General features: G+C 46.3%; 1 protein-coding gene across 4 annotated transcripts in view; it reads left to right on the forward strand.

The window, feature by feature from the left end:
* The window catches only part of LOC147108428 (DNA-binding protein RFX2-like), a 160,058-nt gene extending 138,214 nt beyond the window's left edge, over nt 1-21,844 (forward strand). For all 4 annotated transcript variants that reach the window (XM_086005057.1, XM_086005058.1, XM_086005059.1 and 1 more), the window contains 4 exons: nt 4,526-4,734; nt 11,594-11,747; nt 12,584-12,626; nt 14,783-21,844. In XM_086005057.1, coding sequence (XP_085861183.1) covers nt 4,526-4,734; nt 11,594-11,747; nt 12,584-12,626; nt 14,783-14,928 — 552 coding nt within the window. In that variant the 3' untranslated portion in view covers nt 14,929-21,844. The remainder of the gene's footprint in view (nt 1-4,525; nt 4,735-11,593; nt 11,748-12,583; nt 12,627-14,782) is intronic.
* The last annotated feature ends 253 nt before the right edge of the window (nt 21,845-22,097 follow it).

The following is a 22,097-nucleotide window of genomic DNA, read 5'->3' on the forward strand; positions in this document are numbered from 1 at the left end:
CGGCCATTTTTGTTGCTGGCCACCTGCCAGCACCTGCCTGCACTCCCGTCCCCGGCCTCCTGAACTCCACCCCCGCGGAGTGCCGGCTGCGCTCCAAGAGCCCGGCACTTCTCTTGGGTGCCGGGCTCTTTTGCCTGCACTCCCGATCCCCGGGGGCCCAGCTGGGCCCCAGGTCACGCTGCACAAGGCCCCTCCCCTTTAAGAAGGGGAGGAAGGCCTGCAATACCGCGGCACGTAGCGCCACGATATTCACTCGCAGTGCCCCAAGAGGGATGCAGGGCGCTTCCAGCAGCGGCCCACTTCCCTCTTGGGGCGCAACCACTCAATTTCTGGCTCGGGGGCACCCCGGCGAAGTTAGCGCCTCAATTGGGGCGCTACTCAATTTTTAGCCCAGTGTGACTTCAAGATCTACTGGAGATTCTAGACATGTTATTTTGTAACAGATTCTTTAAGCTAAGTGAGAAGCACTGTGATTTATCTATTGCTGTTGTTTTTGCTTATGCTTCTTCTAATATTTTAGATAAAGCTGATTTGCAGTGGCCTGAGTGATGGGGTTTATCAGATTACTCATGCATCATTCGTAGAGGCCTGTAGTTACATGTATATACGAACAATGACGGACAGGAAAAGTCCTACTGGTCCATCTAGCCTGTCCCACACAACTAGATGGTGAACCAAGCTCTTGTTCACCTGGGACACTCCCACATTCATTTACACACAAAGTTACATTTCAGTTTCTACAAATCTTAACAGCAGTATCACAGTTGAGCCTGATCTTGCTCTCGCCCCACACCTACACATATATACTTTCACTTGACGGTGATCAGGAGCACACTGATTGTTTTCTTCTTGTTCAGCTTCAAGTTCAGTCAGGCCAACTATTGCTGCAGTGGAGATGGGCTAACTCAGGATAATCAGAGATTACGATTGGAACTTTCTGATCTGTATGTAGTGATGTATGCACAATCCCCTTATCTGTACGTGATCTGTAGTACCACAACAGCAATACATTTACTAACAAAATTATTTGTAGGGGGGCATCTTTTAACTGGTTTACGGTAATTTACCTGGTCAGGCAGCTTTGCCTGCACTCTGACCAATTCCAACCTTTTACCTGGTTTACGGTAATTTACCTGCTCAGCAGCCTTTTGCTGCTACACTGTAAACCAATTTCCAAACAGCGGTTTCAAATCGCTACCCCACCTTCCAGTTCTGACTGGAGGGCTTATAATTAATGATATATTAAAACGGACAACTGGTCTGGGTGTGAGAAAGTCAAACTTTATTAAACTAAAGAAACTGTAATCAAAATTGAAACTATACCACACGAACACAGTAATTACAGTAAAATTGCCTAAATGGGGGAAGGTAGACGGCAAAAATGAGGGATTGATGGCTACAATGTTGATTAAACAATCTTAGCAATATCCCCTTAATCACCACCCCCTAACTCCTTACTAGGTTGCCTTGCTGAGGAGTCAGAAACCTGCTCACCTGGGGTCCAGCGAAGTAAGAGAGAGATAGCTTCTCAGGAGCTATCTTTATACCTGGTGAGCTCCTGCTGTTTTGCTGTCTGCAAAATTCACGCCCAAAAGTTCCAATACACAAAAGAAAGGCTGTGATTGGCTGATTCAAAATGGTTGGAGTGATTGAATGTGTCTACACTCTGGGGTCGGGATGTTCCCACCCACCTCCGGAGTTCTCCTGGCTAAAACAAAAGGGATACAACTGCCCTATTGTCTGAGTGATTCAAACCCATCCATACTGATCTCTTTCAAAAGTCCTTTTCTGGAGTTTCAAATGTGCCTCAATTGTATGTAAGTGCTTTCAATGGGTTTGGATTTCTGTGTAAACAGAAGCTGATTGTTCGGTTTGTCTCAAGTGGGCTAATCTCTTAAGTAAATAAACATCCTGCAGTTTCGTATAAACAAACCTTGCCTATCCACAAAAGGGAACCTCCCTGGTTTGATTGACAGGTCTTTCACACAGACACATTACAAGCTGCTTTTCCAAACCCCACTGTTCTTGGCCAATGCTTTCTGTGGCCATTTTAAAACCTTTTGTGATTGACCAGGCTCCAGGGAACAATTTTATTAATAAAAGTACTGTCTTAAGGTGTGCGAATATTTTCCACGAGCTCCTCGATTCCGGCGTTGTCCATGCGCAGCCCAGCTCAGAGCAGTCTTTCGTGGCTCTGAGTATGCTTTAAAAACATTGATCCAACCCAGAGGCAATTCAAAACACATAATTCTTCATCCACGATGTGGACCAATATTTCCCGATCTTCAGGGAAAATAGGGGAATTTTGCGAACCCCTACATATTGCTGTTTTTTAAAATACATTTGTCTTAAAAGCAGATTCTTGCGGTATGGGGTTTAATTTGCTGTGAATGAAGAAAATATCAAAGATGAAGTCATTGTTTTTGGTCAGAGGTTAGTTATGAGGTGGTGAGAGGTAAAAATACTGTGTCAGAAAGAGCAAGTATTATCAAAAAATCAAAATGAGAAAACCTGGAAAAAGAATAAGGGTCAAGATTCCAAAAACTGGAGTCAGGATTGAGCGGTGTGCAGAATGCACAAAACACACAAAACCGAATTGGAGATTTAGAAGCATTAATAACTATAGAGGGATGTGATGTAGTAGTTAAAACAGAGACATAGCTTAGGTTTGGACAGGACTGGGAACTTAATACTCCTGGTTGTAATATTTTCAGGAGATTTGGGGAGGGGAGTAGGGGGTTGGGCTGGAAGTGTAAGTGTTAGTGAAGGATTCTATTACAGCACTAGAACGTAAGGGAGTGTTAAAACACAATCCATATGGATAGAAATACTGGCCCAGAAATTCGGGTCGGAGGCTTCCCACGGGTGCAAGCCTCCGACCTGCACTTACCTAGCGCGCCGGTCGTTGTGCTGTGGGCCCGTGTGGGATTCCGATCCTGGGCCTGTTCCAACTGCCGGCGCGCAGTGCTTGCATATCCCAGGGACGCAGTTAGTTCGAAGCGTCCCCATGGATCACATGGGCCATGGAGAGCCAATGGTAGCAGGGAATGCCCATTCATAAATTTGACAGGAAGACCTGTCAAAACTATGAATACAATTCAGCCCCAAAACATAACTAAAACTTCAAATAAAATTTTTTTTAAATCACATTTTTAAAATAACTATAAATTACATAAAATAACTATTTTAAACAATAATTTAAATTTTTGAAAAAATTAATTACAGTTTCTAACGGGGCTAAAAATAAACTTACCTTTCTTTAAAGTATTTAAAAATAATAAACCTGTGGAAAAAATGTTTTAATTTTACTTAATTCACCACCTACCTTGTTAAAAGTAGGCCTTGCGACTGCTTTTTAAAAGTGTAACTGCTGAAGACTTACCCTCCTGGAGAAAGCTGCAAAAAAAACGGAAGTTCCAGGCGTACGCGCTGCCTCTCCGGCGCATGCGTTCGACCTGTGAACCCCTTCCTTTAAAGGAACAGAAGTTCCAGTTTCCCGCGCATGCGCAGTGCATGCACAAAACCGGCACTTTCGTTGGGCCTACGCGTGAGTACCCAGTGCGTACTCACCTGTGGGGACCCAAAGTTCTGGTCCAGTACTATTCTACAATGGAGAGGGGGAGATCTGGAGGTAGTTCAGAGAGATATGTAAAAATGTGGCAGTAATATTGGGTGATTCTAACTAGCCCAGGATGCACTGGGATAAAGGTAACACTTGTAACCACAGTGGAGAACACATTTTAGAATCCAGGAGTGCTTCCTCAATCAGTCTGTTTCTAGCCCAATACAGGAAACTCTCTTTTAACCGGCACCTAAATTACCAGAAATCTCTGTTAACCGGCAAAATTCAGGAGTAGGTTCAGGTAAGTTTTACTTCATATTAGTGGTAGTTCCTGGCTCTGTGGCTGTGTAACTGGGGTTCGTGCACTTGTTGCTAAGCAACAGGGACGCTTGGTCTGTGGCCGGAGTTCCTGCACATGTTGCTAAGCAACAGGGAAGCCTGGATTTGTTGCTGTGTATGGAGCTCTCGTACCTTTTAAACTATACCTCTCTGTAATCCGGACTTTTTGATAAACCGGCACCACGCCGGTCCCGTTGGTGCCGGATAATAAAGAGTTTTGTTTATTTTAGTTCTGGGAAATGAAGTGGGAGAACAATTAGGAAATAGTGACCCCAGTATAGTTAGGATCAGCGTAAGAACAGAAAAGGAAAATGAAGAGTCTAAAGGTAACTGTGCTGGATTGGAAAAGGGCAAAGTTCAGACCCAAATTAACTGGGCAGAAAGTAGCAAACTAATCGACAGATCAGCAGTGGAACACTTCAAATGTAAGAGAGTACAAAATAAATATATTCCTATAAGGTGAAAAGGGGCTGCATCAAAGTGTAGAGTTCCATGGATAGAGCAACTTACATTTCAAAAGAAAGGCATTCGATACAGTTAGTGCCAACAATACTAAACGTATATATGAGCAATATAGCAAACGTAATTCAGGCCGATTATCATTCTTTGGTTTTGTTGCAACAGGAGCAAGCATCGTGGGTTTGTCAGTGTGAGGAGGGAATGGTGCAACGACTGGAACAGGATTTTAAGATGACTCTACAGCAACAGAGCTCCCTTGACGAGTGGGCGTCCTGGCTTGATAACGTAGTGAATCAGGTCCTGAAGCCCCACGAAGGCAGCCCCAGCTTCCCCAAGGCTGCCCGCCAATTCCTGCTAAAATGGTCCTTCTACAGGTTTGTAAGCTGACAGTTGCGTCCCTTCTGGGCTCTTTGTGCTAATCTAGTGGGACAGTAGAGTCCCCTGAGATAGCTAAAGTATTGCTGAATTACCTGGACAATATTTGCAAGTAGGCAGAACCACGACAGGTGAAAACCCATACAGATAAGTGCTATACATTGGAAGAAAAAGATGGGGGACATACTTAATGGTGTTGAACTCAATAGGGAAGAGACTGAAAAAGATCTGGGAGCTCAACAGAACAGGTTCAGTCACTGCAGTGCAGAAATTAAGAGAACAAGCAGAATGCTGAGACTTGCCAGATCAGTAGACTAAGTATCAGGCCATCATACTGAAGCTGCATGATGCTCTAGTCAGACTGCATCTTGAATACTGCCTTCAGTTCTAGTTACTGAGGCACAAGGGAGACATGGAAGCCCTGGAAGTGTAGAGAAGAGCCACGGTGTGGATCCCTAGTGCCGGAGGACTGAGTTATGAGGAGAAGGTAAAACATAGAAGATAGGAGCAGGAGTAGGCCATTCGGCCCTTCGAGCCTGCTCCGCCATTCAATGAGATCATGGCTGATCATCCAAATTCAGTACCCTGTCCCTGCCTTCTCCCCATATCCCTTGATCCCTTTAGCCTTAAGAAATATACCCAACTCCTTTTTGAATATATTTAATGAACTGGCCTCCACCGCCCTCTGTGGCAGAGAATTCCACAGGTACACCACTCTCTGGGTGAAGAAATTCCTCCTCATTTCAGTCCTAAATGGCTTACCCTTTATCCTTAGACTATGACCCCTGGTTCTGGACTCCCCGGCCATCATAAACATCCTTCCTGCATCTAGTCTGTCCAGGCCTGACAGAATTTTATAGGTTTCGATGAGATCCCCTCTCAATCTTCTAAACTCCAGTGAGTATAAGCCCAATCGACACAATCTCTCCTCATACGTCATTCCTGCCATCCCAGGTATCAGCCTGGTGAATCTTCGCTGCACCCCTTCCATGGCAAGAACATCCTTCCTCAGGTAAGGCGACCAAAACTGCACACAATACTCAAGGTGCGGTCTCACCAAGGCCCTGTACAACTGTAGCAAGACATCCTTGTTCCTGTACTCGAACCCACTTGCTACGAAGGCCAACATACCATTTGCCTTCTTAACCGCCTGCTGCACCTGCATGCTTACCTTCAGCGACTGGTGCACAAGAACACCCAGGTCTCTTTGCACTTCCCCTTCTCCCAATCTATTGCCATTCAAATAATAATCTGCCTTCCTTTTTTGCCACCAAAGTGGATAACCTCACATTTATCCACATTATAGTGCATTTGCCGTGTTTCTGCCCAATCACCCAATCTGTCCAAATCGTACTGAAGTTTCTCGACATCCTCCTCACAGCTTACCCTCCCACCCAGCTTTGTGTCGTCTGCAAATTTGGAGATATTACATCCAATTCCCTCGTCCAGATCATTAATATATATTGTGAACAGCTGGGGTCCTAGGACTGATCCTTGCGGTACCCCACTAGTCACTGCCTGCCACTCGGAAAACGACCCGTTTATTCCAACTCTCTGCCTTCTGTCCGCCAACCAGTTCTCTTTCCAAGTCAATACCTTGCCCCCAATCCCATGTGCCTTAATTTTGCACGCTAATCTCTTATGTGGGACCTTATCGAAAGCCTTCTGAAAGTCCAAATACACCACATCCACTGGTTCTCCCTTATCTATTTTACCAGTTACATCCTCAAAAAATTCCAGTAGATTAGTCAAGCATGATTTACCTTTTGTAAATCCATGTTGACTTTGTCCGATCCTGTCACTGCTTACCAAGTGCTCTGCTATTACATCTTTTATAATAGATTCTAGCATTTTCCCCACTACCGATGTCAGGCTTACCGGTCTATAATTCCCCGCTTTTTCTCTACCACCTTTTTTGAACAACTTGGGACTCTTCTGCTTCGAAAGGAGCCAAATGAGAGGGGACCTTATTTGGGTTAATAATGCAAAATGGAATTGAAACGGTTAATCCTGAGCATTATTTCAAATTAAATCATAACTACAGGACAAGGGAGCGTGGGTACGAACTGGTAAAAGAGAAGTTAAGGGCTGAAGCCAGGAAGCCCTTCTTCAGAGTGATTGATACCTGGAATGGTCTACAGATAGAGTAATGGAGGCAAAACTGGAGTCATTCAAGAGGCAATCAGACACTGAAGAGGGGGAAAAATCACAGGCTTCTATGATAGGGTGAGCTAGATGGGCTGAATGGCCTCTCTCAGGTACTTTGTGACATGTAGCGACCTAGCTACTCACAAATGGAATTAACGTTATTAATTATGATATGAAGAGATGGTATGTTGGGTGATCTCCATGTTCAGATTTGATTATCTAAAAGCAATGCTCTGGAACAAAGGCATTCGTGTGTTTGGGTGCTGCCCACTGAAAATGTGTCCTTTTCCCACCGTCAACCGATCATCCTGATTCTGACCATTCAAACCCAGAATTTGCAGAATCCCGCAGGCTACTATTGGATCTTTGTTTGAAAGTAAAATTGTGGAGCTGGATTCCCTCACCTTTTAGCAGTTGGCAGTCATTTTCTTCAGCACTGGCCTCAGGTTAAAAGGGCAAGAGTTTCTTGTGTAGCCCGTGGGTCTCTGAGCACCAATACCAGGGATTGATTAACAAGTATCAAAGAATTCTAAATCTTTACAATGGTCTCTCAAAGAATATATATATATGAACTATAAAACTATTGTCCCATTTGTTTCCCATCATTTTAAAACTTATGGGAGATTGTCTATGCTGCCTTGCTTCAGTCTAAACTTTATGGGGGGAAAATTGAGTCGCGCCCCCTTTGGGGCGCCAACTTCGCCGGGACGCGACTTTTACCGCCCCGAAAAAATTAGCGCCCCCGCGGCCGAAATTTATCGGTAGCGCTCCACGCTCTGCAGCATGTCACGTCGCGGTACTGCAGGCCTTCCTCCCTTTCTTAAAGGGGAGGGGCCTAGCGCAGCATGACCCAGGGCCCAGCTGGGCCACCAGGGATTAGAGTGCCAGCAAAAGAGCCTGGCACTCGAGAAATGCCAGGCTCACGGAGCGCAGCCGGCACTCCGCAGGGGGCTTCAGAGGAGGCCGGGGACGGCAGAGGAGGCCGGTGCTGGCAGGCGGCCAGCAACAAAAATGGCCACCCGGCACCTCTCCTTTAATTAGCGCCGCCCCGGCTGCAGGTAGGCCCCCATAACCCTGTTGGACATAGCGTCCGGCAGTAAGTAAGGGCGCGCTACCGAAGATCGTGAGTGGAATGCTAACGGTTACTGCCGCCGCTAAGCTCCTGCTGAATTTCGCGGGAGACGGTGGCGGCACCGTGCCCGGCTGCTAGTTGCTTTGCGCCCCATTAGCGCCCTCTTGGGGTGCTAACGGGAGGTGCAAAACAACTGGATTTTTCCCTCCATAACTTTTAAATATTACTGATATGAGAATTTATATTTAAACAAAAATAGTGTGGGTGGCTCAATGATCTAATGCAGCATCCAGTGTGGGTGGCTCGGTGACTAATGCAGCACCCAGTGTGGGTGCCTCAATGATCTAATGCAGCACCCAGTGTGGGTAGCTCGGTGACTAATGCAGCACCCAGTGTGGGTGGCTCAATGTCTAATGCAGCACCCAGTGTGGGTGGCTCAATGATCTAATGCAGCACCCAGTGTGGGTGGCTCAATGTCTAATGCAGCATCCAGTGTGGGTGGCTCAATGTCTAATGCAGCACCCAGTGTGGGTGGCTCAATGATCTAATGCAGCACCCAGTGTGGGTGGCTCAATGATCTAATGCAGCACCCAGTGTGGGTGGCTCAATGTCTAATGCAGCATCCAGTGTGGGTGGCTCAATGTCTAATGCAGCACCCAGTGTGGGTGGCTCAATGATCTAATGCAGCACCCAGTGTGGGTGGCTCAATGATCTAATGCAGCACCCAGTGTGGGTGGCTCAATGATCTAATGCAGCACCCAGTGTGGGTGGCTCAATGATCGAATGCAGCACCCAGTGTGGGTGGCTCAATGATCTAATGCAGCACCCAGTGTGGGTGCCTCAATGATCTAATGCAGCACCCAGTGTGGGTGGCTCAATGTCTAATGCAGCACCCAGTGTGGGTGCCTCAATGATTTAATGCAGCACCCAGTGTGGGTGCCTCAATGATCTAACGCAGCACCCAGTGTGGGTGGCTCAATGTCTAATGCAGCACCCAGTGTGGGTGCCTCAATGATCTAATGCAGCACCCAGTGTGGGTGGCTCAATGTCTAATGCAGCACCCAGTGTGGGTGGCTCTGTGATCTAATGCAGCATCCAGTGTGGGTGGCTCAATGATCTAATGCAGCATCCAGTGTGGGTGCCTCAATGATCTAATGCAGCACCCAGTGTGGGTGCCTCAATGATCTAATGCAGCACCCAGTGTGGGTGGCTCAATGTCTAATGCAGCACCCGGTGTGGGTGGCTCAATGATCTAATGCAGCATCCAGTGTGGGTGGCTCAATGATCTAATGCAGCACCCAGTGTGGGTAGCTCGGTGACTAATGCAGCACCCAGTGTGGGTGGCTCAATGATCTAATGCAGCACCCAGTGTGGGTAGCTCGGTGACTAATGCAGCACCCAGTGTGGGTGCCTCAATGATCTAATGCAGCACCCAGTGTGGGTGGCTCAATGTCTAATGCAGCACCCAGTGTGGGTGCCTCAATGATCTAATGCAGCACCCAGTGTGGGTGCCTCAATGATCTAATGCAGCACCCAGTGTGGGTGGCTCAATGTCTAATGCAGCACCCAGTGTGGGTGGCTCAATGATCTAATGCAGCACCCAGTGTGGGTGCCTCAATGATCTAATGCAGCACCCAGTGTGGGTGGCTCGGTGATCTAATGCAGCACCCAGTGTGGGTGGCTCAGTGACTAATGCAGCACCCAGTGTGGGTAGCTCGGTGACTAATGCAGCACCCAGTGTGGGTGGCTCAATGATCTAATGCAGCACCCAGTGTGGGTGCCTCAATGATCTAATGCAGCACCCAGTGTGGGTGGCTCAATGATCTAATGCAGCACCCAGTGTGGGTGCCTCAATGATCTAATGCAGCACCCAGTGTGGGTGGTTCGGTGACTACTGCAGCACCCAGTGTGGTAGGCTCAATGTCTAATGCAGCACCCAGTGTGGGTGCCTCAATGATCTAATGCAGCACCCAGTGTGGGTGGCTCAATGTCTAATGCAGCACCCAGTGTGGGTGGCTCTGTGATCTAATGCAGCATCCAGTGTGGGTGGCTCAATGATCTAATGCAGCATCCAGTGTGGGTGGCTCAATGTCTAATGCAGCACCCAGTGTGGGTGGCTCAATGTCTAATGCAGCATCCAGTGTGGGTGGCTCAATGTCTAATGCAGCATCCAATGTGGGTGCCTCAATGATCTAATGCAGCACCCAGTGTGGGTGCCTCAATGATCTAATGCAGCACCCAGTGTGGGTGCCTCAATGTCTAATGCAGCACCCAGTGTGGGTGGCTCAGTGCCTATTGCAGCACCCAGTGTGGGTGGCTCAATGTCTAATGCAGCACCCAGTGTGGGTGCCTCAATGATCTAATGCAGCACCCAGTGTGGGTGCCTCAATGATCTAATGCAGCACCCAGTGTGGGTGGCTCGGTGACTAATGCAGCACCCAGTGTGGGTGGCTCAATGATCTAATGCAGCACCCAGTGTGGGTGGCTCAGTGACTAATGCAGCACCCAGTGTGGGTGCCTCAATGATCTAATGCAGCACCCAGTATGGGTGCCTCAATGATCTAATGCAGCACCCAGTGTGGGTGCCTCAATGATCTAATGCAGCACCCAGTGTGGGTGGCTCTGTGATCTAATGCAGCACCCAGTGTGGGTGCCTCAATGATCTAATGCAGCACCCAGTGTGGGTGGCTCTGTGATCTAATGCAGCACCCAGTGTGGGTGCCTCAATGATCTAATGCAGCACCCAGTGTGGGTGGCTCTGTGATCTAATGCAGCACCCAGTGCGGGTGCCTCAATGATCTAATGCAGCATCCAGTGTGGGTGGCTCGGTGACTAATGCAGCACCCAGTGTGGGTGCCTCAATGATCTAATGCAGCATCCAGTGTGGGTGGCTCTGTGATCTAATGCAGCACCCAGTGTGGGTGCCTCAATGATCTAATGCAGCACCCAGTGTGGGTGGCTCGGTGACTAATGCAGCACCCAGTGTGGGTGGCTCAATGATCTAATGCAGCATCCAGTGCGGGTGGCTCTGTGATCTAATGCAGCACCCAGTGCGGGTGCCTCAGTGACTAATGCAGCATTCAGTGTGGGAGCACTAAGCCTCACCAGTGAAGAACGTGCTAGGTTCAGTTCACAATCTGTGCTGGACAGCTGATCACAGCTGGGCAGCAGTAGAGCGATCCTGCGAGAAGTCTCCGCGCCCTTGGGCTCAGCAGGGAAGGCCGTCTAATGACCCTTTCTGCAGAGCGTATGGATGGTCGGTGAGCACAGGATTGGGCTCGGGTGCTAATTCCGCACCCCCCCCCCCCCCCCGCCCTCCCGCAGTAGTCAAATAGTTTGCCAGCACCATCTGTACGTGTGCATGAAGAATGGGCGAAGTGCCAGAGTATTGCGTGCCAATAGAAACACCCCCCAGCAAGATTCAGTGCCTTGGGGGGGTGGGGAAAAGGAGGGGCCGAAAGAACATAAGCATCAAAGTAAACTGTCCTATTGAGTTTATGTTTGAAACTACAGTGGCAGCCAATAAACGTTCACCTTTGTGTGTGTCTCCTGTTCCACCTGTGGAGGCTGCAGATTCAAGAGCTGTTTCATATGTGTATTTTATATTTTAAGTTGTTCCTGTAATGCTTTTATTTCAGTTCCATGGTGATTCGTGACCTGACCTTGCGTAGTGCCGCCAGCTTCGGTTCCTTCCACCTGATCCGGCTGCTTTACGATGAGTACATGTTTTACCTGGTGGAGCATCGTGTAGCCCTTGCAACAGGCGAGACTCCTATAGCAGTGATGGGAGAGGTATGCAAATGACCAGTAGTGTGACCAGTGTGGGCTGGCGGGTGCCTTTGATGGAGGATGGAAAATGTATACATTTTTCAGTTTAAGTGGGGAATATTCATGAAGAAATATTTAATTTGCATTTACATGATGCATAAAAATATCCCAAAGTGATTCCCAGAGCCATGAAGGAAACTCAGACCAAGCCAAGAAGGAGAGATTAGGAGAGGCTGAGCATTGGAATAGTCAAATCTGGAGGTGACAAAGACATGTATGAATGTTTCAGTGGCTGATGGGCTGAGGCGGGGGAATGCAGGAGACGTTAGTGGCCAAGGAGGGTTGCAATTGATGACAAAGGTACGGAGTTTGTGCCAAGAGCCCAAGGTATTAGCTTCAGTTGTTCCAATATTTAGCTGGAGGAAATGAGACTGGATATTGGACAATCAGTCTGACAGCATAGAGCCAGTGGGGTGAGGCGGGATGAGGCTGAGAGGGTGGTGGGGAGGTAGAGCTGGGTGTTATCAGCGTACATGTGGAAGCTGACCCCCATGTCTACGGATAATGTTACCAAGGGGCAGTGTGTAAGTGAGGTCGAGGAGGGAGCCAAGGATAGATCTTGGGGGAAGAGAACCCAATCTGACTGAATATCTTACAGCAAAGGCACAGGTTTTTAACTATCTGTTCTAAGAGAGCTTTTTGGAGACAGGGGAAAATATATCTGGGGAAATTTACATGATTTGTTTTAAACTGTTGATCAGTTTAAGTTATATTGCAAAACTATGAAGTATTCTCCAAGTTAAATGAATCTGGACCAGAGTGCCAAAGAGTTCTAATGCTGTACATTCTGTTTCTCCTAGTTTGGTGATCTCAGTTCTATATCTCCTCTACAAATGGAGAAAGGTAAGAGCTTTCTAAGCGTGGTGCTGGTGGGGTATCTCCGAGCTTCGGGTATGGAGATTCCCAGTGCTACAAATCCGATTATAATGACAATAGACCTGTGGCAACTGTTGTAGTTTGAGCCTCTTAACTAAAGACAAGTGTTAAATACTAAATAATTATTTTGCTTCAGTGTTTACCAGGGAGATAGAACAGGTGGACATAACATTGGATGATGAGATTAGTAATGAGATAAGTGCATTTAAAATAAAAAGGGATATATTAAATAAACTATTGAAACTCAAAGAGGACAAACCCCTGGTCTGGATGGATTACATCCACGCATTTTAAGAGAATCTAGGGAAGAGGTTGCAGAGGCATTACTACACATTATTTAATAATTCGTTAGAAAAAGGTGTAGTGCCAGAGGACTGGCGGATAGCTAATATAATATACCTATATATAAGAAGGGGGATAGAACATGTCCAGGGAATTATAGACCAGTCAGCTTAACATCGGTGGTAGGAAAAATAATGGAATCCCTACTAAAGGAGAAAATAGTAGAACATCTAGAAACCAAAAACATAGCAATGAATAGTCAGCATGGATTTCAAAAGGGAAAGTCTTGCTTAACCAACCTCATTGAATTTTTTGAAGAGGTAACAGAGAGAGTAGACAACGGCAATGCAGTAGATGTAATTTATCTAGATTTACAAAAGGCCTTTGATAAGGTACCCCATAATAGACTGATGAACAAGGTCAGAGAATGCGGAGTCGGGGGACAAGTAGCAGAATGGGTAGCTAGCTGGCTTCAAGACAGAAAGCAGAGAGTGGGAGTAAAGGGTAGCTATTCAGAGTAGCAGAAGGCGGGAAGTGGTTGGACCAACGATTTAAACTTTGGAATCAAAAACACAATTTCTAAATTTGCGGATGACACCAAATTGGGGGGGATAGTCAATACTGAGGAGGACTGCAACAAATTACAGAAGGAAATTAATAAGCTTGCAGAATGGGCATATAATTGACAAATGAAGTTCAACACAGATAAATGTGAGGTATTATATTTTGGTAGGAAGAATAGGGAGGTCACTTATTACTTGGACGGTGGGAGCCTAGGTTGGGTAGAGAAACAAAGGGATCTCGGAGTACAAATACACAAATCGCTAAAACTAGCGACACAGGTTAGCAAGGCCATAAAAAGCAAACCAAGCACTAGGGTTTATTTCTAGAGGTATAGATTTGAAAAGTAGGGAAGTTATGCTAAACTTGTATTGAACCTTGGTTAGACCACACTTGGAATACTGCGTACAGTTCTGGTCACCATATTATAAAAAGAATATAGAGGTACTGGAGAGGGTGCAGAGAAGATTTATAAGGATTTTACCAGAAAAGTGAGGGTATACATATCAGGAAAGGATGAACAGGCTGGGTCTCTTTTCTCTTGAAAAAGTAGGCTGAGGGGTGACCTAATAGAGGTCTTTAAAAATTATGAAAGATTTTTGATAGAGTGAATGCAGAGAGAGTGTTTCCACTTGTGGGGAAGAGTATAACTAGAGGCCATCAATATAAGATAGTCACCAAGAAATCCAATAGAGAATTCAGAAGAAACTTCTTTACCCAGAAAGTGGTGAGAATGTGAAACTCGCTACTACAGGGAGTGGTTGAAGCGAATAGTATAGATGCATTTAAGGGGAGGCTGGACAAACATATGAGGGAGAAGGGAATAGAGGGTTATACTGCTAGAGTTAGATGAGGAAAGACGGGAGGAGGCTCGAGTGGAGCATAAACGGCCTGGTTGGGCCGAATGGCCTGTTTCTGTGCCGTATATCCTATGTAATCCGATGTAATATTTGTTCAGAAATGTATCTGAACCTTCAGCCTTCTACTTGCTCCCAGGGTATCAATTACTTTTGGATAATGGATGGAAGTGCCATTTAATAGCTTACCTAAAGCAGTCTTGCTGTATAAACACAAGGAGTCGGGCTGGGGAGCGGGTGAAAGGGAGTTTATTATCTTGTCACCTTGATAGGAGGGGGGTGGGAAATTGGTTTTCACCCGTGTGGTAGTTTGCTGGCTTTAGTTTCTCAATCGGCCATGTCCAGTGAACGGGGATGTAACTTGCATTCCAAAGTCCAGTTTGTGGCATTTTGTGACTCTGCTGTAAATGAATTTTTGAACAGATGATGGGAGTGAGATGGAGAGTGAGGTGGATACCGATTCGAGAGGAGTGAGTGAGCCTCCTGTCAAGCGGGAGCGAGTGGACCTCAACCATTCCCTTCAGGAGCTGGACGTCTCTGCTCATCAGGAACTGATGAATTCAATATAATCTAATCGGACTGAAATGATTGAAACCTCCAGCGAAACACACACATCTGTCCAGGACTCCGGGTCAGGAAGAATAACCCAACCTCCAGGCTTTGGCTGAGGCCTGCTTAAGACCACAGAAACTAAATGTACAAGGTGCACGCGTTAGTCCCGTGTATTACACCTGCAGCCCTCGACAACTGGGTGCAGTGGTAGTCGACGTGTCTTTGACGTTATCAGGGCAGTGACGATCCAGCGGGAAGAATAGAATCGGCCAAAGGAGTCCTTGTCCACTGGAATGAAATAGCTGTAGCTGCTTAGTGTGCAGAGTCCAAGCAAAATATTTTGCAGTGACCGTTTTAACGTTGAGATGAAAATAGTTTAGGGTTTCACAGTCCTGGTTCAAAGTAATGCTTTATTCATTATCGCAGAACCACTGGTGTTAAACACGTATCTTCAGAGCAAAGGCAGCTGGGAGTTTAACTGGCCGCTAATTCAAGCGTGGCAGGAAACTCATTCAATGTTCTATTTTTGTAAATAGAAGAAAACATTTACTTTTGTAATTGTTTTTGTATCTTTCGCCCCTCCCCAGTGTCACTACACCCCTCCCCCCCCCCCCCCAATCGGCAGGCTGACTATACCACTCCAGTCTTTCTGGAGATGTGCTTTGCGAGGTTCAATTCCTTTTGTTAATTTTAATTTAACTCTGCATGTGCAAGGAGCTGCATCTGGCCTGTGGAGCTACACATCTGGCTGGCCCGCTAGGAATAACCAGGCTCCTGCAACGGGCCAAGCGCCCTATCACGAGAGTTCCTTGACTGGCCACGAGTTGAGTGGGGTGGAGAGAGAGGGTTAGCAGGAGGAGGGTGAAAGAAAGCTTACCTTTCTAGCAGTTCACTTCCTTCGGTTGGGAGACTGACTAAATGGAACCATGGACTTGTCCGCAGTGACAGCTGCCTCTGGCAATCAGCGTTGAGTACGAGTTGGATTGACCTATCCGCTTTGCCCAAACCCTCCAACATTAGACACTTTGGTTCTGTGGGACTTACCGTGCAAGCCAGCTCCGGCAAGCATTTCTCAGCATGCTGTTACTGAGGGAAAATTGCCTTATTAGATCATTACTTCACCCATTTTCTGGTTAAAAATGAGCCTAGCTGCCCAACACGTTAGCTAGCGATGAGGTAATTGCTTGCCTTTAGTGGGGTATGGTACCATTTTGTGCATCAGGGATACCAGTACATGCATTACACTGTGCCTTAGGGAAAATACTGGGATATTCGATGAAATGTGCCTGCACTGGTCAGAGACCCAGAGACTGTGAACTAACTTTTAAAACCTGACATTTATACCTATTTTTGCTACTGATGGTTCAGTAACATCAAACATTGCTTACAATTGCAATCGCTAAATATACAAAGTAACCTAAGAAAAGTATCTTGTCTACTTGTCCCTCCAGTTTTGTGTCGTATATTGCAGTTTAAAAAAAAATTAATATAGTACTTTGTTAATGGGAGGAAAATTACAGTGAGGCCCGAGCACGGGTTCTGCTGTCTGCAGCCTTATTTGTTCTTAAGCAGGGAATTTTGTTTAGATTTTTGGTCAGTAATAAGTCTGACTGAGACCAGATACGCTAACGTAATTGGGACTCAGGAAGGGGACCAACATTTGTGTGGGTTTAAGTTTTGTGCCAAGTCCACTGCTCCTCATCCAGTCGTCATTTTTGAATTGTGATTGGATCAATTCCACGAAACCTAAACATCTTACCTGGACAGTGGACCCGATTTACATACAGCACTGCCTTAGAATGGGTGAACAAACAAGTTTTGTGATCAAGTAATAAGGTCTATGGGTTTTCTTTCTTTTCCCTGTCCCCAATTCCCAGGCAAAATTATTTTTGTATGAAGGTAAATTCAGAGATTCCCATCCCTCCAGTGGGGAGCTGCACTTACAGATTGGCGCAGGTTGGAGAAGCAGGCTCCAGGGTCTGGCGCTGTGTGTCCCACACACACATACCCTGGGAGTGCAGGGTGCTGATTTACCTTATAGTCACAAGTGCACTTTCAGTTTATTTACTATAATTGTAATTGTTAAACATTTTCAGTCATTTCCCTGTCTATTTTCTCGCCCATGAGTTTTTGTGAAGCAGCCAACCAGTAATAAAGGCTTCCTTGAGCATTTCTCTGCTGCCCAGGGGAATTGGCAGACAGTTAGCGGGGGAGGTGTTGGTGTGTCACTGGTTAGTGTCTTAATGTTGTAATCATGACATCACGTGGAAAAACTGGCAAGTTTTAATGCTTTGAAATGACCAAGTTTGCGTAAAGATCCAAACTTGTCACTTGATCTTGAAGCGTGTGTCTGTCTGCAGACTGCTAGCGATTGTATGTTGGTGCACGTGCAGTCGATGCTTGCTGCTTGTCTGTCACCGACTAGCAGTGTTGCCACATGCACCTGGGAACTTAAACCAGAATCATGAAGCCCAGTCTCGCCATGTGGAACTTCTCAATACTCCTAATCCACCATCCACCGTCAGCCATTCACATACTGCTCTCAGCTTACTCATGAGGTTTTAACAAATGTGCTGGGAATCCATTAGAGGTTGTAAACCGATGGTGATTCCATTTTGTGAAGCTCATCTGCGTAACTGGCTGATTGTGTGAAATGCAATTAGTAAACCTTTCACCTTTTCTTAAATCCATAAAATCAGACACGCGACACATCCAAACCTCAAAGGTTGTGCATCAACTCCGAATGTGACGGTGGAGGAGAGCTAAATTAATATATTGGAGGTGAATAGTTGAGAATGGTCTGGTCCGTTTCAACATGTGCATTGGAGTGGCTTAACTGGAATCTACTGGTCTGAGTGGATTTCACATGAACTTGTAGCCCAGCAGTTTTGTTTTGAACCAAAATTTCTTTTTAAATGTTCGATGTTTCTAACCAATTCTTTACTGCTGAAGCTGAGAAAAGATACATTTCAATGTCATTTTCCAGGGAATAGTTTTGTCTCATCTCTTTGCTTCAGTTTTTTTTTTAAACTGTTTGGAAAATATACTGATGTAAATTTTTTAGATGTATAATCTTATTTTGTAATACCCAAGTGCTCCCAAAACAGGCACACGTTCTTAGTTTTTTACCTGCCTTTGCTGATAATTTCTGTGTTGTAAATTTTTACTTTGTGTAGTACACAGTTTTGCAATAGAGCAAAAATTACCCAAACCAGTTGGCAATGGGGTTGCTTTGCCCATGATCAATGTGCAAACAATGAAAAGTGCGCAATACCTTTTAAAACTTAAAACTCAATTCATGTAGCTGGTTTCTTGGTGCAGTGTATTGGGCTTTGCGATACTGGCTGTTCCAGTTGTATGGGGACATAGGAACAGGAGGAGGCCATTCAGCCCCTCCAGCCTGTTCCGCCATTCAATGAGACCATGGTTCCAACTCCATTTACCCGCCTTGGTTCCGTATCCCTTAATACCTTGCCTAACAAAAATCTATCAATCTGGTGATGCTGTTGAGTGGCATGCAGTAAATACCACCCCAGGTTACACTGGCCACTTCTGCCGAGCACAGATATACCCGGTGTCCTGTCCTGTACATGGTCCTGCACGTGCGTAGTGATGCTCTTGAGTTTCAGAGCCAGCTCGTGTGGGCCTTACCCCTGCTATACGTGCTGACCTACACGCCGTCCATCAGCCCTGAGTTTCAGCCGGTGCTGGTAGATCATGCACGGTTTCAGTGTACCATGGTGGTTCACTTGGACTTGGGGCTGCTTTTACCTCCACCTGTTAAACTGAGTGCAGCTTACTGATACTCCAGCCAGCTCTAAGTGTTGCAGCTAATGTGGGGCACGACTCAGTAACTTTCGACAGTGCATCCACTGTGGGCATGAAGCTGATTTCAAGATTATACTGTAGCAGTACCCTGGCATGTCGCTGAAAGGGTGTAACTTAACTGCAAGATTCAAATGAAGGCTGCTCTTGACGCTCGACTGTTGTATAAAGTTTCACACACTGTGGTCAATGATGTGCTCCACCCACAGACCAAACACACAAACCTCATCCACTTAGAGGGACTGGGCTTCAGTGCCAACTGCACGTGGGCTGCAACCTGTTCCTGGTGGATTTAAGCCAGAGAGCCAGCATGTGCTGGGAATATATACAGAGGCTGCGTCTTATTGAGTAGTCTGAGCTTGTTTTCCCTCTCTTTGCACATTCAGTAGAGCAATAGAAGCCTGTATATTTCTATAATCATTTAGTGATGCAAAGGAATCCAGTGTTAACCTCATGGCACGATAGGCCTGGGTTGCTGAGTGCCACAAGCTCATAGCTGCATTAAATCCACATAATTTCCTCGACTTCAGTGCCCACAACCCCCGCCCAGGGGTGGTGCAGCCTTTAACATGGTGCTGAACTTTGGGTGAAAGGCTGAATGATCTTTCACGGTAGCAGAGTGCGAGTGACGCACTATTCTGCAGGGTGGACAGTAATAGTAACCAGCCAGCCCTTCCTATTTAATTAATTCCACTCATGTTTTATTACAGTGCTGGATATCCCTCTCTTAATGGAATTTGTTTTTTTGACACCTAACCATCTGAAAACCATAGCTTGCTCCAACAGGGTGTGGACACCATAGCTTGCTCCAACAGTGGTGTGGACACCATAGCTTGCTCCAACAGTGTGTGGACACCATAGCTTGCTCCAACAGTGTGTGGACACCATAGCTTGGTCCAACAGTGTGTGGACACCATAGCTTGGTCCAACAGTGTGTGGACACCATAGCTTGGTCCAACAGTGTGTGGACACCATAGCTTGCTCCAACAGTGGTGTGTACACCATAGCTTGCTCCAACAGTGTGTGGACACCATAGCTTGCTCCAACAGTGTGTGGACACCATAGCTTGCTCCAACAGTGGTGTGTACACCATAGCTTGCTCCAACAGTGTGTGGACACCATAGCTTGCTCCAACAGTGGTGTGTACACCATAGCTTGCTCCAACAGTGTGTGGACACCATAGCTTGCTCCAACAGTGTGTGGATACCATAGCTTGGTCCAACAGTGGTGTGTGGACACCATAGCTTGGTCCAACAGTGTGTGGCTACCATAGCTTGCTCCAACAGTGTGTGGATACCATAGCTTGCTCCAACAGTGTGTGGATACCATAGCTTGGTCCAACAGTGGTGTGTACACCATAGCTTGGTCCAACAGTGTGTGGACACCATAGCTTGGTCCAACAGTGTGTGGACACCAGAGCTTGCTCCAACAGTGGTGTGTACACCATAGCTTGCTCCAACAGTGTGTGGACACCATAGCTTGCTCCAACAGTGTGTGGACACCATAGCTTGGTCCAACAGTGTGTGGACACCAGAGCTTGCTCCAACAGTGTGTGGACACCATAGCTTGCTCCAACAGTGTGTGGACACCATAGCTTGCTCCAACAGGGTGTGGACACCAGAGCTTGCTCCAACAGTGGTGTGTACACCATAGCTGGCTCCAACAGTGTGTGGACACCATAGCTTGCTCCAACAGTGTGTGGACACCATAGCTTGGTCCAACAGTGTGTGGACACCATAGCTTGCTCCAACAGTGTGTGAACACCATAGCTTGCTCCAACAGTGTGTGGACACCATAGCTTGGTCCAACAGTGTGTGGATACCATAGCTTGGTCCAACAGTGTGTGGACACCATAGCTTGCTCCAACAGTGTGTGGACACCATAGCTTGCTCCAACAGTGTGTGGATACCATAGCTTGGTCCAACAGTGTGTGGACACCATAGCTTGGTCCAACAGTGTGTGGACACCATAGCTTGGTCCAACAGTGTGTGGACACCATAGCTTGGTCCAACAGTGTGTGGACACCATAGCTTGGTCCAACAGTGTGTGGACACCATAGCTTGGTCCAACAGTGTGTGGACACCATAGCTTGGTCCAACAGTGTGTGGACACCATAGCTTGCTCCAACAGTGTGTGGATACCATAGCTTGGTCCAACAGTGTGTGGATACCATAGCTTGGTCCAACAGTGTGTGGACACCATAGCTTGCTCCAACAGTGGTGTGTACACCATAGCTTGGTCCAACAGTGTGTGGATACCATAGCTTGGTCCAACAGTGTGTGGATACCATAGCTTGGTCCAACAGTGTGTGGATACCATAGCTTGCTCCAACAGTGTGTGGATACCATAGCTTGCTCCAACAGTGTGTGGACACCAGAGCTTGCTCCAACAGTGGTGTGTACACCATAGCTTGCTCCAACATGTAGTAAGGTCCCGGCCACACACAGGGCCATTGGTGCCCAAGATAGAGCCTTCGCATTGGATAGGAATCTGCTTCATATAAATGCAATCTCCAAAAATTGTAATTTGATTTATTTAAAAGAACTCAATTGAATTATTTAAATACTGAAACGTACATTGCACACCTGGATAATGCACTAGGGTAATCTTTACTCACAGTAGCAACCTGTGACTTTTTGTTATAAACCAAAAGCCTTTACATGAATAGTGTTGTATTTACTCTGCATTCCTGCCTCCCTGAGTAAAATGATAATTGCATTACTGAATTATCAAGGCAAGAAAACCTGTGTATTGTCAACTGGTCAACGAGGTACCTGAATTAGTTTTAACTGCTCTGTTCTGCATTGTCTCACTGGGATTGGGATTGTTTTAAGTTGTATAGATTCTCTGCTGTTTGTGTATTCTTTGTATTTTTTTAATTGTAAAACTAGGAAGTGATTCCAGTTGCCTGTTTTTATTCCTTTCATAAGCTGTAGTTTATCATACTGAGTGACCTTGGTCAGTCTAACTTACAGGATGGAACTGGTTAGGGCTATCTGTAATATGTGTATAAATTGATGTAAAAAATGAAATTCTTTAACATTTTGTGTATTGTGATTGGTTTAAAGCTTTCTTGAGATTTGGTACAAATAGAATCACCTAAGGAAACTTTCTGGGTTTTTGTGTCATCATTGATAAACTATCCGCTTCAGATACTTTGCTTTCCCTTTCCATTTCCAGTGTCAGCCAGGGCTCAGTGGGCAGCACTCTCGCCTCTGAGTCAGAAGATCGTGGGCTCAAGTTCCACTCTAGACAATTCTAGGCTGACACTCCAGGGCAGTACTGGGGGAGTGCTGCACTGTCGGAGGTGCTGTCTTTCGGATGAAATGTTAGACTGAGGCCCATGCACTTTCAGGTAGAT

This window comes from Somniosus microcephalus, chromosome 13, assembly GCF_052327205.1.
Source record: "Somniosus microcephalus isolate GS21.2 chromosome 13, FLI_Smic_1.0, whole genome shotgun sequence".
NCBI lineage: Eukaryota > Metazoa > Chordata > Chondrichthyes > Squaliformes > Somniosidae > Somniosus > Somniosus microcephalus.